Source organism: Caretta caretta, chromosome 26 (genome assembly GCF_965140235.1).
Source record: "Caretta caretta isolate rCarCar2 chromosome 26, rCarCar1.hap1, whole genome shotgun sequence".
NCBI lineage: Eukaryota > Metazoa > Chordata > Testudines > Cheloniidae > Caretta > Caretta caretta.
Window position 1 is genome coordinate 8487063 of NC_134231.1, and position 17457 is coordinate 8504519.

Consider the following 17457-nt stretch of genomic DNA (forward strand, 5'->3'; position numbering starts at 1 on the left):
GCTAGAAGGAGGGGCATATTCCCATATTACCTGAACTGATTTTATTGCCTAATCCACATACTCTGAGACTAAGCAGAAAAATGCACTTCCAGCACCGCTTTCCCACCATTTATAAAAATAACTCCAAACCCTCCCCTTTGACAGGAAATCTAAATATTGCACAGCTAAGTCTGTACGTTAGTAGTTACGGTTATAGTTATGGTCAGCAGTCAAGGTCAGGCTGGCAGGCTTCGTATGATACATTAGATATTCAAGTGCTTTAGCATCATTTATTCTTTAGCAGAAGTAATTCCATGTTACAAAGCCCTACTTCTGCAAGGTATCCAGATCCCTCAATTCTCCCTGACTTCAGTGGGCTTTAGGCATCTCCTAAGAAAAGAGCCTCAACTTGTGACCTTCAAGAAAAAGATCAAGGGGCTTGGATTGACAGCTCTTTAAAGCCAGGGCCATATTTTTTGTTCTGTATTTGTACAGTGTCTGGTACAACAGAGCCCAGGTCTAGGACTGGAGCTCTTAAGCACTGCTGCAATACAAATAGCAACAACAATAAATATGAAGGGACTGATTCTGATTGCATGCCAGAGGAACAGTCCAAATAGTCCACCCACTTCCTCAGTGGTAGCGGGGACCCTGGCCTGCCCACTACTCTGGGTCCCAGCCCAGGTTCCCTGCAGCTAGCAGCCTCTTGCTGCCTCTCCTTAACTTCTCCACCAGTGCTGCTTCAATTCCCTGGGACACTTCCCCGCGGCCCCAGCACCTTCTTTGCCCTCTTTTCAGGGCCACCAGCCCGCAAGTCCCAGTAGCCAGCCAGGAGCTCCCTCGCTCCCTCCCAGCATCTGCCCTGTCCAATGCGCTACCTTTCTGCAGCCCACGAGGACACAAATCTCCCTCCTGGGGCGCCCTGCAGCAACTGACTCATTCTAGCCCCACAGATCCTTTTATGTGAGCCTGCTGGGCCTTGATTGGCTGTTCCATGCAGCCTCCCTCCGATTAGCTGCTCCCTGCACAGCCTCCCTAGCCTGCTTTTAACCCCTTCCTTTCTGGTGTGGGGTGAACACCCTATCACAGAGCAGCACCGCTTAAATCAATGGGATCATTTGTGGAGTAAGGTATGACTCAACGTGAGTCATGGAATCTCAATCCGGCACATAGGGAAAAGTCTGTAACTGGGGATAACTCACATTTATAGGAAACCCAAACAATTTTGAAAAAACCGTGGTTGACGTTTCACAAAATATCTTCTTTTTCCCAATAATTTATTTGTTTACCTGGTAATATCTCATAAACATCCAATTTTGTTCAAGAAAATGACCAGCATGACCGTTCAAACATGTCACATATCAAACACTGGGTCTATAAAAACAGCATATAGAAAATTCAATAACATTGAAACACCATATTCAGAATATGTGGTGCCCATTCCATGAGAGTGAAATATCTTAAATTTTGGCAGCCCATCTTGTACGGTGTGGATGTAAAATGCTGCAATCAATGGAAGGAAACCAAGCATATTTCTGCAACCAATAACTAGGTAAGCGTTAAAACCATAATTCTGACTGTCATAACATATAGAGTACAAATAACCGGCCAGCAACATTCAGCGAAGATATTTATAGTCTCACAAAACATAACGGTGCTGTGATCATTAGCTGAGATCTCACGTATCAGCGGGCAGGTTTTTTCATGTGGAAAATTGTAGAAATGCTGGTTGGATTTCTGAGCTCTGTCTTGCTTCACAGAACTGTCTTAACACAGGCCCAAGTGTTACCGGATAAATATGGATCAATAGGCACACATTTTGCTGTTCAGTCTGAAACACAGAGTACTATGAATTCATATTTTTGTATTGTTTTTAGTATAAATACGTGGCCATTCTGGACTATGCTGCAAGAGATTGCAAGGTGTCATGATATTTAAAGCAGAAGATATTTTTCAACATGGATTTATGTTTGCTATAACAGAGAGATAATAATCCACATTACCCTAGCTCCTTTCTGTGTGTCAGACCTTAAAAGATACATTATTTCATACTTCAGTAGAGTGCAATATATAGCTCTTCCTTCTATCTTTTCATTTCCTCCATAGCTCGTGTGTTCTCTTTCTTCCGCTTCTTTGCCAGCATGAATAATATGCAGTGACTCTCTATATAAGGCATGACCTTTTACTTGAACTTTTAATACAAATGTTGAATCTCCTCTTGGGAGCTACAGTGATTCAATTCCATTAATCAAACTGGGTAGAAGAATTTTATTTTCAATGCACTATAAACTTTCTCCCAGAATCTAGGAGTTTCATAATACTGTCATGAATACGACAATATCTACCTGTGAATACCCTTTAAAACGAGTTGATTACGTTTTTGATTGAGTTGCAGGTTATAGATATTGACGATTCTGTTCACTTATGTGTCTAGCTACGAAACCACTGGATTATTTGTACAGATATTTCCACCCTTCCCCCTTGAGTTCGTGGAGTGTCTCATTTTAATCTGGCAAGAAAGCGAGCCTTGTAAACAACTGGCTGTGGGTTTATGGGAGTTGTTCTAGGGCTATTGGGCTTGGTGGGAAAACAAATGAAAAACCAAAAGGCCAGTGAGATTAAAAGGGCACTGAGTGAAATGATGATTTGAAATAGAATGTAACTAATGTGGTAAACAAAGATAAATAGCAGCTCAGTAAACAAGGCTGGATCATTACCAGACTTTTGCTTGCTAGCTGTTATGCCCTCCCATCTCTCTGCTGCTTGGTAAGCACTTATAGGTTATTGTTGAGTTCTTACAGATGATGGCTGGAATTTTTGCAGAAAGGATAGAAATAACCAACTAGGAGAAATAAGTGCCATTGGCTGTAACCTGTCATGCCTGGGGTTAAATCCTCTACCTCACTCAAACAGTTTTAAGAGAAAAGGATTAATTTGTGATTCAGGCATGCAACTGGATGCCAGGTAATATGGATTCTGCCCCCACGGCTGCTAAAGGCTTCCTTCGGCAAGTCATTTACCTTCTCTGTGCCTCAGTTTCTCTACTTATAAAACGGGAACATCATTTTCTTACCCACATAGGCATTATGTTAATTCACTCATTAACAAGGTGCTCAGCTGGTGTGGCGGGATGAGCATCATAGATATGCCTATAATTAAAATAAATCCTGCTGTAAATCGAGGGGAGTTATGTTACTGACGTCACTGGGTGCAGGATATGACCCACAGAACATCCAATTCAATAAACTCGTCCCTTCCACAAAACAGATACGGTCGAGGCAGGGACGTTTTACTATCATAGTAAGACTGGAGGTACCAAAAGAAACCCATTTACCCAATGGATAATTTTTACACAACGGGTAATTAACCATTGGGACTCACCCCCCATAAGATACCACTGGGGCCAAGGCTTAGCGTGAATCAGAAAAAGTGTCAGACATTTACAGGGATAATAGAAAAAAATCCACAGTTACAGACAATAGGATTCTAAAAGTGTTTGCTCGAGGGAATATAAACCCGAAAAATCAATAGATGATAAAGTCTGACCAAACTCCAGGTGGTGGAATGCTGATCAAACTCTGCTTCCTTTTGTGGCTTTTTGCTTCTGTTTGGCCAATGGTGTCAATATACATTTGAAGCCAGCAAATAGCTGAGAGCCTCCTGTGTGGGGCTGACAACGCTGAGTTCTTCTCAGAGACTCTGGGAGCTGAGGATGCTCAGGGCTCCATGGGAGATGCTCTGCTCCACTCAGGACCGAGGCCTCGGTTGTCTGACTCAGTAAAATGAGGGAATGGGTAGTACTCCTCTCTCCGCTTTCTGTGGGGTTCACTTAAATCAGAGCGGCAGCATAGTCTGGTATGCAGAGCACTGGACTGGGAGTCAGGCAACCTGGGCTCTGTTTCCAGCTCAGTCGATGACCTTGGGCAAGCCCTATTTACCTCTACTTCCCCTCCTACCCTTGATCTATTTAGATTGTAAGCTGTTTGGGCTAGCAGCTCTCTCTCACTGTGCGTTCAAAGAACACCTACTACAACAGAGTCCTGATCTCAGTTGGGTGCTCTGGTAACACAAACAGTAGTAACTGGCAGGGCATTGAGGGAAGCTGCACTGCGAATGCCTATTTGATGGATAATAGAGACCTTCACTCCTCAAGGCTGTCAATCATTCCTCAATGCCGAATTCACTTTAAACAAGAAACATATGGGCTGCCAGTCATTTTATTTTCCCCAGAGTTCCCGAAATAGCTTTGGAAACCATCAACCCAAATGTCCGTCAACTTGACGAGCGTCTGTGTTCAGCAACTTTTTGGCAGTTTTCATACAGAGATTCCCTGTTGGGTGAGCGAAACCAAATGTGTGCATTTATACTTGCTGGCAAATGTGACAGCAGCGATAGTGATAGTGGAGAAGTGGTTAGTGTTATGGTTTGAATATTTCCAGGATCCTCTGAAAGAAGAGAAATTCGATCCCCTCCTCTGAATGGAAACTAAAAGGGGTATGCGTGCGGAGCATCGTGTTCTGTCATCACAAATGGCCTTTGCAGAGGGTGACAGAATGGCAAATACACCATGTCAGCCTACGGTGACTATGACTGAAAGGGAGGTTCCTCAAATTGATTCTTCTAAGAGTGTTCCATGAATCATAGACTCATAGAAGATTAGGGTTGGAAGAGACCTCAGGAGGTCATCTAGTCCAACCCCCCGCTCAAAGCAGGACCAACACTATTTAAATCATCCCAGCCAGGGCTTGTCAAGCCGGGCCCTAAAAACCTTTAAAGATGGTAACCCATTCCAGAGCTTCACCACCCTCCTAGTGAAATAGTTTTTCCTAATATCCAACCTAAACCTCCCCCACTGCAACTTGAGACCACTGCTCCTTGTTCTGTCGTCTGCCACCACTGAGAACAGCCGAGCTCCATCCTCTTTGGAACCCCCCTTCAGGTAGTTGAAGGCTCCTGTCAAATCCCCCCTCACTCTTCTCTTCTGCAGACTTAACAAGCCCAGTTCCCTCAGCCTCTACCACTCCATGGGAGGTGTTTAAACCAGGCCAAGCAGACTAGTAACCTTCTGGTTACACTGCTGTGCAGAGAATCTAAATTCAGCTTCTGAGCTCAATATCTCAACATGCAGACCAGCAGGGAGTAGCAGCTCTGGTGGAGAGATACCACACCCCCATCAGTTTCTAATGGCCTCCTGCCATTCTGGATTTGTGGTTTTATCCCAGTTTACTCTTGGGATGTGGTACATTGAGAGACTAGACTACGAGCAATCATGTCCCAGCAGTAAAATAGCCAATGTTTACGTGGAGTCAATTCTCAGTATCTCGACATGGCTGAAGAGGAACTTTTGGGGTTAAACTCTTAATCATTCTGGCTTTTGACTTTCACAAGTAGGAGCATTCTGAGTCAGAGATGACCTTGACTGCCTGTCTATTTTTATACCACGTGAACATGGTGCCATCTTTTGAATAACATTTCAGGTTTTTAATATAACATTATTTTAAGATTACTCTGAAATTACTGTCCCATCTGCTCCAGACTATTTATAGCTGTACAATAATCCCTCATTGTACAGCATATAAAAATATACGTTTCTGAAAAAGCAACAGTGTAAATCGTGCACTCCAGAAGACGTGAGGAGATGAGTGATGGAAACAACAGTTTGTCCATCGGATGTGATTGGTCAGTAACTTGATGTCACGTAGACTTTGACTGTGCATCCAACTTCTGAAGATTTCAAGCTCTAGCCAGTAATATTCATGTTAAGAAAGTCTGATGGGCACTTTTCAAATGTTTTAGAGTTCAGGTTTGGTATCCAAAGTATTTGAACCCCTTGAGATTGCGAAACTTGGCTGGGAACCTCACAAGAGCAGGGCTTTCTTGTGAGATTTCCATCTCTTCTGCTTCTCGTCTTGGCTTGAAATACCATGAGAATAAATGTTTTCATGGCATATTTCAACACTTGCTGGTTTCAAATCCTGGACTTTATTTCCAAATCTTTAGAAAGGTTCAGTTCAATTCTAAAGGGTGGTTTAAAGCAAAGGTGGGCTGCTTCTTTTAATGACAGATGGGCTGGTGCCACAAATTTGGGGTCCAGGCTTATATACCATTTGAGAGTCAGAGGGGTTCAGATTCTGGGTTTTGATTTAATCCCATCTCCAATTTAAACTATTTAAGATATTCTCTAGTTTTCTTATACAACATTCATATGGGAGAACTGAACAAATGGCGGTGTTTAATTCGTCCAATCAACTAAACTCGTTGCCTCACTCCCTCAGTGCAAAGAAAGCTATCAAGTGTCATTTACTGACCTGCAGAATGCGATGAAGCTTTGATGAATTGGAAAAACCGCAGCACTGCCCTTATAATTTAATTTAGCTCTCATGCTGGACAGCTCAAGTGTGCTGTCAACCTTTATTTATAGGTAGCACCTTTATGGGTGGAAACAGAGATGAATTAATGTCAGCAAGATTAGCAATTATACCACTACTAAATAGTATGCTTGAAGGGCTAAACAGCAGCCTTAATTATGTCAGGGACTCTAGTTCACACTGTCCCCAAACAAGTCGCATTCCCAGAGAGTATCCCGATTGTGCTATAACATACAGGATAGTGTATATTTGTACCACTATCCTCAACTAGAGAGAATGTGAAGCTTGCTCAGTTGGGGTCAAGAGGGCCCCACATGGCTGGTCCACAGAGGATATGAGCCCTAACACTGCTAGGTTAACAGAATTTCTACCTAAACTCAGATGGTAATAAGAGGCCTGTCCGTAATCTGCAGCAACATTCTATCGTCACTGGCAGGCAGGCAGGCAGCCCCTTGGGAGGGTTAGATGGGTGCCCAAAACATTGTTAGAGTGACCAGTCTAAAGGACTACAGCACAGAGGCCTGAAGCTTGAAAAGCAATAGTATTGGGTGTTGCAAATTAAAGGCAAGAAAGGCAATCACAGCAGCAGCCTAATGAAGATCCCCTTAAGCTTCACTGGGTGCATGGTTGGCTGTTTGGTCATTTACCTGGAGAACTTGGGCTCCCCATTATGATCAGTGATCTAGTAACGAGAACGGCCATTAACCGCTTGATCCTGCAGCCCTTAATCCCAGTAAAATTAACGGGGCTAATCAAGTGAGTAATGACTACATTACAGGAAGTGTTCACGGATTAGCCCTTTTCTTGGTTTACTCTATTCCTTTTTTGGGGAAATTTGACTTTCATTCAGAAGTGACCTGTCTGTGTGTATGCCCTCTGTGACATCTGAGGTTTGGAATATGTGATTGTTTTAGGAAATCTTTTGGAAGGTTCCCCTGATCCTACAGGGATTCAGACCACTTGCCACTGCAAATTGCTTCTCCCCTGCTTACGTCACAGGCCTGCACACAACTCATGTTCCCGACAGCGGGAACAAGCACATGGCTAGGCCTATGTTTTGCCTCTTGCTTAGCTGCTTAAGAATATCTGCAAATTGTTTTAAGATGAGGAGCGAAGCAGAATCTACGCTCCTCGGGATCATCCCTAGTCGGTCAACTGCCACCTTGCAAATTTGCTGTGAACACATGGTATTCTTTCAGTGCCTGTAAACTCACACAAAACACTTATCTGAGGCAATCACAGTTGTGAGGAAAATGACAGGCACCCATAGAGGGCCTAAAGTGCTCTTGATTGTTATAAAGGAAAGAAAAAGCTCGCTTCTCAAGATGGTTCATGCCTCTCCACCTTTGTGAAATCTTTGAATCACACTGGCATGATAGCAGCAATTGGATCTGCAAACAAGCACATTCCTCTCCCCTCCCCCCACCTTCCTTTTACAGATTTCGCTTTTGATCCCTTTTGAGATCGGTAGCAAGGATCTTGCCTCAATGGGATTGGGCACTTTGTATTGTGTTAACAACTGTGATTTCAGTAACCTAAAACAACGATTTTAATGCATTTAGAGTAAAAATTTAGGGAAAATTTTAGTTGGACAATTTTGCCTCTGTTTGTGAACTGTCTGCAAATTTTCTTGAATTCATCATTCAAAATGATTTCATTTGGGCAAATCATTCATGGCTTCTAGATCGTTTGTGAGCAAGCTTGTTGTGAGTACACTTGGAATCGGACCTCTGACGGTTAGACACCAAAGGCCAGATTTAGATGCCTAAATATGCAGATGGGCCCCTACTAGATTTTACAGAAGTGCTCTTAGCTGATTAGGTACCTAAAGTCAATGGAAGTTAAGCATCTAACTCACTTAGGCATTTTTATAACTCCCACTAGGTGCCAATCTGCATCTTTCGGTGCCTAAATACCTTTGTGAACCTGTCCCCAAGGTGTGGTGACGGTTTGATTGGGAGTTTATTGAACAGAAAACGCTATTCCTATTTAGCTCTTTTTACTGCTTGTTTACTTTGGGCTCGATTCTCATTTACACTCGGACTGTTTATACCACTCTGGCTGTGTAAAGGAGCCTCAGCGTGGGTGCAAATTACATTTACACTCACCTCAAGGCTGCTTTACGCTGCCAGAACTATGTGAAGCAACCTTGTAAATTCTAGTTTTGCAAAGTCTCCAAGATAATTCGTAAGGACCTGATGGTGCTGCATGGGTTCTCAGAAGCAAACAAGTGTCTCAGGGATGCACAAATGAAAGACATGCAGTGGGGATCAAACCCTGCCAAATGTTGGAGTTATTATTGAATGAGAGAATGAATAATGATGCCTCATCGATATTATTCAGGGGCCTTTTGAAAGCCTTGCCCTGCAAAATTCCAAATGTCCTCTCGATGTGCTGGACACCTATAATTCCCATTCAGATCACTAGGCATTCAGTGCCTCACAGTAACGGGCCCTTCCATACTGGGAAAGACGTCTATGCCTCATGCCAAGGAAGCTGCGTTATTACTTGGCAGGCTCAGTGGGTAATTATGTTATGCGCTGCTTATATCGGATGTTGTGCAAATAATTCCTCCCACTGTTTCTTTCAGATCCTGAATTGTTTATTTGTTTGAATAGCTAAGGGAAAATATAACAGGCTCCCAAATGCTTTTTTCACCCACATCTACAAGGGAGGGCCCATTCTCCTTGGGGTGCATCCTTAACACATTTGTGCATGTAACTCCCATTGATCTGAACAGGAATGAAGGGCCTGGTGCTCAAAACCGTGTGAGAGGCTCACTACATTGCAGAGAAGGCATCAAGAAGAGAATGCAGTACAAATACACAGCAGGGCAGCCTCACATCTGCAACTCTTGTGTGCTACATCATAGGAAGATTTTGTGGCTCTGGCAAGTAGCTGGAGCAGGAAGTCTTGAACTTTTAAATGGCCCCCCCTGGACCTTCTAGAGACTGGAAAATATGACTGAGTACAAAGGTCTCCTGGAAACCCCAGGATACACACATCTTGCTTGGTTTCGAGTTTTGTTATAAAAGCAGTAAGGCTCAGAAACATTTTGAATGAGTCTGGGATGACCAGTGTGTTTAAAAAAGAAAAGAAAAGAATATTGTGGCAAGTTTCTGAAACGAGGTGAAATTCACCCCCCTTTCATCAAGTGTTTCCTTGAGATGGAATTTACTAGATTCCAAAACACAAAGCGGAAGGGACTAGCCTCACCAAGCCCTGAAAGCCGAACCCACTGAACTTCAGACAGCTTTGGGGTCAGGGGACTTCTGCAAGTTACAGAGGGCCAGATCCCCAGCTGGTGTAGATTAACGTAGTTCCATGGGCACTGAAGTCAATGGAACTACACTGATCTGCACCAACTGTGGACCTGACCCAATGTGTTGTCAACTCTCTATTTGCATCAGCAGGAATCTAGGGTGCTCACAGCCTCTCAGGACTGGACCTTAACTGAGCAGCAGAGGTGATCTGAAGTTGAAAAGTCTTCATGTCAGAACTCGCTTCACTGAGACCATTCAGAGATACATAATATTACAATGAATGCTTTCTTTCCCCATTTCCCTTAACTTCTGTTGCTGTTGGATCAACCGGTCCAGCCGTAAAAAAAAAAGGTTATATCATGAAGTGGCTTTAACGTTTGAGCTCTCCGAATGTACCCATGCTGAAACCACCACGGTATACTTATAATTCTCTCTCGCAAGATGCATTAGATGTTCTTGTCCCCTTCCCTCCACCCCATTGCACTTCAAAATCAGAATCGCCGGAGCTTTAAAAAGAAGAGACAGTGAAAATCAAGCCCTTTAAACGGTAGGGAAATGATGTTACAGTCATTTCAAGGGGCCGGTGCTTAAAGGTGCTTTGGGGCTTCAATGCCCATTAAAATAAATGGAAAGATTCCCATTGACTTCAATGGGCTTTGAATCAAGTCCACAACTCTCAAAGACTTCAGTTTTAAAAAGCTTTGATCCACACTGTGTTAAGACGTGCTGCTCCTTTGATTCAGGTCACTCCCCCTACTTCAGTATCCGACCCTACTTCCCATTAAAAAGAACAACTTCCTGCTAGCAGAACTATTCCAGCAGAGCAGGGTTGCCGGAGCTGAAAAGTTGCATGTAAAGATCCCCCCTCCTCCCCAATCCCATTAGAGATCTCGAACCTTTAGACATTCTCCCCGTTTTCACCGAGGGAGATAGTGTGTATTTTAATGGTCGGCACGTTACGGTTCTCCCGAGCGATGCTCCTTGATGGGCCAGCACAGCAGCATGTCCTCAGGAAACCTTTGCTCTTCACTTTGGCTCTGGTGCAGCTGGACTTGTCTTTAGAGATTGCACTTTTTGTAGACATGCTTTGCATGGTGGAGAAAATCTTCCACTCGCAGACCCCATGGGACTTGGAAATCCTATAGAAGGTTTCCCCTGACCCTACAGGGATACAGACAACATCCTTGGCACCGTCCATACTGGGCCTAGCTGGCTGGTTCAGACTGAAGCTAAGGGAATGCTTGTTGGCTGCTTGCTTCCTTGTGAGACATTGGGCTCGCAGGACATTCTGGAAGGCTTTTTTAAACTCTTGACTCGAGCATGGGTAGATGATCGGGTTGATGCAGCTGTTCAAATACCCAAGCCAAAACGTTATTTTAAAAACCGTGTCTGAGGGCTTGAGTGCAGGAAAGAAAACGCCTGGAATGGAAAATACAGGGAGTGTTAAGACAAAACTGGCGAGAAATTGCAGATAGTCAAAGTGTAAGAGAGATAACAATGAAAACAAGTCAAGTTCATGATTTTTGGATGCTCCGAAAACAGACTCATTCCTCCTGGGGAAGAGAACATTTCCGAATGTATGGTGCTCTACAATTACATAGAAAGTATGTAATAACTGTCCCAGGGGACCCTATCTGTTCAGTTACAGATGCGGCAGTAATTTCATATTTTAGGTTCTACAGAGTCCATAGTTTGGTGAAAGGAGGTGACAAAGGGAAATTACTTTCTCCCAGGAGCTCATGCACCAGACTGCTTGGAGAAGCAAGGAGACAACTTAACGGGATTTGAAATGGCCCGGGAATCACCACCTCTGGGATCCCAGCTAATGGGCAGCCCAATGACCACGTTCACACAGGAATTTTTAAAGGATCCTAAAGGACCTGGATGCCTCCCTCACTTAGGATCCTTCAAAAATCCCAGCCCACAGATTTTTCAGCATCATGCGCCGAAGCCAAAATTCACAAAAGCCAATGGAAAGGTTCCCATTGTTTGCAACGAGCACAGAACAGGCCCTTGAGCAATAGCTGTATAAACCGTAGGAGTTGCAAAATGTCTTTACTATCCTGCAGTGGGAGTGCTTAGCAGTGGTTAACTGAAGTTGCTAGAAGGGTAAGGCTGTTTCTCATGGAGCTAATTAAAAAGGGAAGGGAAAGAGTGGCTCAAAGCCAAAACGGGCCGATACTTTGTTCAACTGTAGTCGGCTACAGGGAACACTGATTGTAAGTGCAAAGCCAGTACAGGTATCATTTTTTGAAGGGATCACATGACCCGTCTCGTCTGCTTAATAACCGTGGGCTCCAGCTCGCCTGCAACGTGGGGAAATGTATGGATATGTGTGCAAGACACAGGCCGACCTAAAAATCTCCCTGCTTGGTTAACACTCTGTACCAAAAAAAAAAAAAAAAAGCAATTGTTCAATGAATTTATTGATTTTTAAGAAACCTTCTCCTATCAAAGAAAGTAGCCAGCCGTTTGGGGTACGCTCGGTCCCCACAGATTTACAAAAGCCACAAAGCACGCCAGCGATTTGTTTTTGACTAATAGCACGGGACATCTACTGTAATGGACTGGCTTGTGTGGATACCTACCCCTGTCGTTTTCCAGGCTGGAACCAGAACTGCTTGCATGTGTATCTTAAACCCTGTACTGCAAATACCTACTAGATACTTTCCTTTAGCATAAGCGCCAGGAGCTGCGTGGTCTATCCCAGCTGTTGCTCTGAGGCTCTGAACGGTCATGAAGGAGGACAATTGTGTAGTCTCTAAATGACCATGGAGTTATGCTGTTTTCACTGCATTTCACTACATTCCTCTAATCTTTGAGACGCAGCTCTTTGGCAGAAGGCAGTCTTTTCACCTTATTGTAAAAGCAGCTATTCCAAATGTACTTAACATAAAATTCTTACTGTAACTTTTCCATTTTAAAAGATTTTATCCCATGAGCAGAAAGATTAGCCTGAGTATGTTCCTACTGGAGCGGTTCAAAATTTTTAAAATGGCCAAAAATTCAGATTTTGACTGATGCCACCTCTACCCCTTCAAAAAAGTCACCACTTAAAAAAAAAAAAAAGTTATTTAGCCGGGGTAGCGCTGGATAAATTTTTTTGATTTTCAGATTTTTTTGTTGAAATTAAAAAAAACCAAACAGTAAAAAAGGTTTATCAAAGCCAGTGATTTTTTTTAAACTGTTTTTTCAACCAGCTTGACATAGAATCCTAGAAATGCCAGGCTCGAGAAATCAAGTCCAGTCCCCTGCGCTGAGGCAGAACAATGTAAACCTAGACCATCCCTGACAGGTGTTTGTCCAGCTTCTTCTTAAAAACTTCCAATAATGGGGATTCTACAACGTCCTTTGGAAGCCTGCTCCGGTGCTTAACTACCCTGATAATTAGAAAGATTTTCCTAATATCTACCCTAAATCTCCTTTGCAGCAGCATAAGCCCACTACTTCTTGTCCTACCTTCTCGTGGACATGGAGAACAATTGATCACCATCCTCTTTATAAGAGCCCTTAACGTATTTAAAGACTATCAGAGCTCTCCTCAGCCTTATTTAAATACTAAAGTTGCTCAATTTTTTAAACTCTTCCCCATAGATCAGGTTTTTTAAACCTTTTATTATTTTTTAGCTCTCCTCTGGACTCTCTCAAATCTGTCCACATCTTTCCTAAAGTGAGGTGCCCAGGATTGGAGACGATTCTCCAGCTGACGCCTCACCAGTGCCAAGTAGCTCAGGATAACATTCCCATTAATGCACCTCAGAATATTAGCCGTTTTTGTAATTGCATCACATTGTTGACTCACATTCAATTTGTGAGGCCACCACCGCCTAGCCAATTCCCCATTTTTTAGCTGTGCATTTGTTTTTCCTTCCTAAGTGAAGTACTTTGCACTTGTCGTTACTGAATTGCATTTTGTTGATTTCAAACCAATTCTTTAATTTGTCCAGGTTGTTTTGAATACTAATCCTGTCCTCCAAAGTGCTCGCAACCCTTCCCAGCTTGGTGTATTCTGAAAATATTATAAACATACCGTCCATTCCATTACCCAAGTCACTAATGAATTAACTAATTAATTAATTCATAAATATTTGTCAAGTATCAGCGGGGTGGCCGTGTTAGTCTGTATCCACAAAAACAACGAGCAGTCCGGTGGCACCTTAAAGACTAGTACATTTATTTTGCTACAAGCTTTCATGGGTAAAATGCCAAGTGGGTTTTTTACCCAAGAAAGCTTACGCCCAAATAAATTTGTTAGTCTTTAAGGTGCCACCGGACTCCTCTTTTTTTTTTTTTTTTTTTTTTTTATAAATATTTGTGTTTTCTTGCCAGGGATGTCACATGTTCTAGTGTTGTTTGTAGCCACCCTTACTAATAATTCTGCTTGGCGCTTGTAGAGTAAGATTCATTCTTGGGCAGAGGCCCAGCACAACGCCTACGCATCCGGCATGTCCCACTTAAGCAAAGTGACTGAAAGTGTTGCTAGAATGTGTGGCATTCTTTCATTCCGAGGATGTAAGTGGTGCATAGGCTTCAGACTGGCCTGCTACATGACGGTACACTTCACCCATAAACGTTAGTTATAGTAAGAAAGCTTACCGACGTTATTCAAATGATGCTTGTAACATGAAGAGAGGCACGTGCCTAAGTGATTTGCTGAATCAGGGCCATAATGACTAAAATATAGAAACGCCGCTAGGATACCGAAGATGGCACACTGATGCTTGTGGAGAATTGTTTACAACGCTGCCGGTTAGCGGTTCCAGAATAACACTAGAAATTCGCCTGTAATAAGATCCCACAGTGCCCTCGCTCAGACGCTCAAGTTTCTTGGAAATGAAAACAGTGCCGTCTGGCTGTGAATGAAACAGAGAACTGGATTCCATGCTGTCAAAATATTGCCTGTTCTGGGGGCCCATGGTAAATAATAAAGCCTCTAGGACCACTTTCTGCTGCAGATCCACCATCGCATGAAATCCTTAACAGGTTTTTGAGGGAAAGATCGTTCATTATTATGCTTTCAAAGTACTTGCCTCCAATAATGTGACCCGATCGTTCCAAAATCTGTGATTACTTTGGACAACATATCTTGGATATAAACATCATCCCAACTTCCCAGAAAACACAATTTGCTTGTTTGGGTCTTTACAGTCAAGATTTTGATCAATAGCTCTTTTATCATTGACATATCCCCCCCGCCCTGTGAAATCATAAACATGCCTAGATTGATAGGGATATTGTTGTACTTATTTGCACAACACATGAAGTTCGCCAGAAAACAAACATTCATCATTTTTGTTCTCCAAAATCATACATACAACGATACTGTTAGAGACATGGGCCTGAATGAAGACAAAAGATCTCAAATTGAACTGAACTTTGGGGAAGTTCAGATCACCCCCCTGACCTTTGTGTACCCAACCAAACCCCCCAAGCTGAAGAAGTTTGGATTCATTGCATTAATGCTTCTCTGCTCTTGAACCATGCCAGAAAGCAGTTCCTGAACACTACAGTGTTTCATTCTGGTCTCAGGGGAGCCTAAGACAAGGCGACTTTTGAAAATGTAGGGGAATGTATGGGTTCATCTGTAGGATCTGAACTCAACTGCTTCTGGATACGTGTTCAAACTGAAACTTAGAAAGTTCAGAAAAGTTATTTAAGCTGCATGCACTGAAAAGAGTTTTTCTGGGTGAATGTGTGTGTGAGAAGGTATCAGGATATTGCCTGAACTGGACACACAAATGATGAGAATGATTAATGACTCTCATGCTGCTTCTGCTGATTTCAATCCCTATTGTCAGATGCAAAGCAATGTCTACCCACCATGACACAAACCCTCACTTTCTGAGCTGAAATGATGGGCACAGGAAGTACCTTAGGGGCAAGTGAGGAATGGGACATGTGGCCAGAGTGCAGTGTAATCTAGTTATCTTCAGTTGGTGCAAGGTCTCTTAGGGACCACAGCCAATTGGTGCAAATTAGAGCAGCCACTAGGCTGCTTTAAGATGCCCCAGGCTATGACTGAGGCAGCATATGAGAGAGTTGTAGCTGATTCCCTGACAGTCAGGCTAGGCACAGCAGAGAACCTTGCTCTTTATTTTCAAACAGGTAGACGTCTGGCTGTGGATCACAACTGCTACTCGTGCATTGCACATTACAGTCATTTGCCCGTGTGAATGTGCCTTTTTTGATTGAAAATACTTTTCCTATTCAATGTAACACTGATAATATTTTAATTCTTTACCAAGTGACTCATCCAAACTGTTGTACAAAAGAAATCAGATCAGTATTTCATGATTTTTCTTCGTGACTATGCCAGACATTTCTTAGTATACAAATGCTATTTCCCTGTAATAACAAAATGCCCTACAGCTGTTCATTATCTCTCTGACAGATTCTTTTTGGCTGGGAATTTCAAAGGCACCTAAGGAGACCACGATGCCCCAATTCCATTGAATTAATGTGACATCAGTTTGTCCATTCCTTTCCCCTTTTGTTTCAATGCAAAAGGTAAATGAAATCCAAGTCCAGGAAGAGCTCTATGAAGCCAAATGTAGTAGTGGGTGAAAAAAAATTGTTTGCTGTGACTTTTGGCTCATTTTAAATGGAATGCTAACACTCTGCCAAAGACTGTTAAAAATAGAAAATAGCCAGCGTCAAAGCCAGGTTCCTGCTTTTCTGGGTGGGTGGGGGGATTTGTATGCTAATTTATTAATATAACCTTTTTGGTTGATCAATGTAGCAACTTCCTATCTAGGAACAGCACATTGTACATGAAAAGGACACAGAGTAGCTTTAACCGTAAACATGGGTTGCCATCTGTAGAATCCACCATCTTCCTTTCTTAACTCTTTCATTCCCATGGTAGATGCAACTTGCACATTTTAGACAAAATTGTGCTTTCACATACATGGACTGGGCCGGGCATCAATGCAGCTTTGCAAATTGACACCAACCGAAGATCTGGTATGTCTACTTCAGTGGTGTTGCTCGGGCATCATTTACATCAGGTCAAAGGGAATGTAAAATTTGTCCCAATCAAAACAGTAGCATATTTCACCCTCTTTACACCAGTGTAAATGACTTGCACAAGGGCAGAGCAATGGTAAACTGCACTGAGGATACTTACATTCTAAACCACTGTGTGGTCTGGGCAAGACCTTTTAAGCTCTGTGTCTCATCTGTATAATGGACATAATACAAGACTATTGGTGTAATTAGTGTTTGTGTAGTGCTTTGTGGCTATAAAATGTTAATCTCATGCTGCAGAACTTGAAGCCAGAACTTTACTCACCCCAAAGCTAGGGATATATTTTGAGCCAACATTTTAGATTGTCCTGTTACCGAGATCTGGGCTGGTGCTCATGTCCATGTCAAGTTACTATTATTACACCCCAGCTAATACAGACAGAAGCCCTAAGGTCCCTAGTGATGTCAATTGACGTGAGTGATAGGAGAATGCAATGTTTTGATGTATCTTCTATGGACGGAAAGACATTTTATTTATCTTTCATCCATGAGTTTCAAAGCACTTTACAGATATTAATGAATGAACCCTCATAAGACCCCTATGACACAAAAATTATTTCCACTGTATTGCTGGGGAAACTAAAGTACACAGAGTTTAGGTGAATTTCCCCGGTTACTCACAAAATCTGGAATTGAACCCAGATCTACAGGTTCCCCATCCTATGCCTTCATCACAAAACCATCCCCCATACAGCATTTACAAATCTTACATTCTACAGTGTGATTTTACCAGTTCACGAGTCTGTCACTGTATTACACCCGCCTGCTCTGTGAAACAAGGAGAAATATGCCAACTGTGAGGTATGACATCCTTTGCCACT

The 17457-nt window shown here is 42.8% G+C and overlaps 1 protein-coding gene across 1 annotated transcript in view; it reads right to left on the reverse strand.

Moving 5' to 3' along the window:
* Nucleotides 1-1235: 1235 nt before the first annotated feature.
* The window catches only part of ADRA1A (adrenoceptor alpha 1A), a 41403-nt gene continuing 25181 nt past the window's right edge, over nucleotides 1236-17457 (reverse strand). Inside the window, exon 3 of the mRNA XM_048829491.2 lies at nucleotides 1236-11029. Within this exon, the coding sequence (XP_048685448.2) occupies nucleotides 10509-11029 (521 nt within the window). The 3' untranslated portion in view covers nucleotides 1236-10508. The remainder of the gene's footprint in view (nucleotides 11030-17457) is intronic.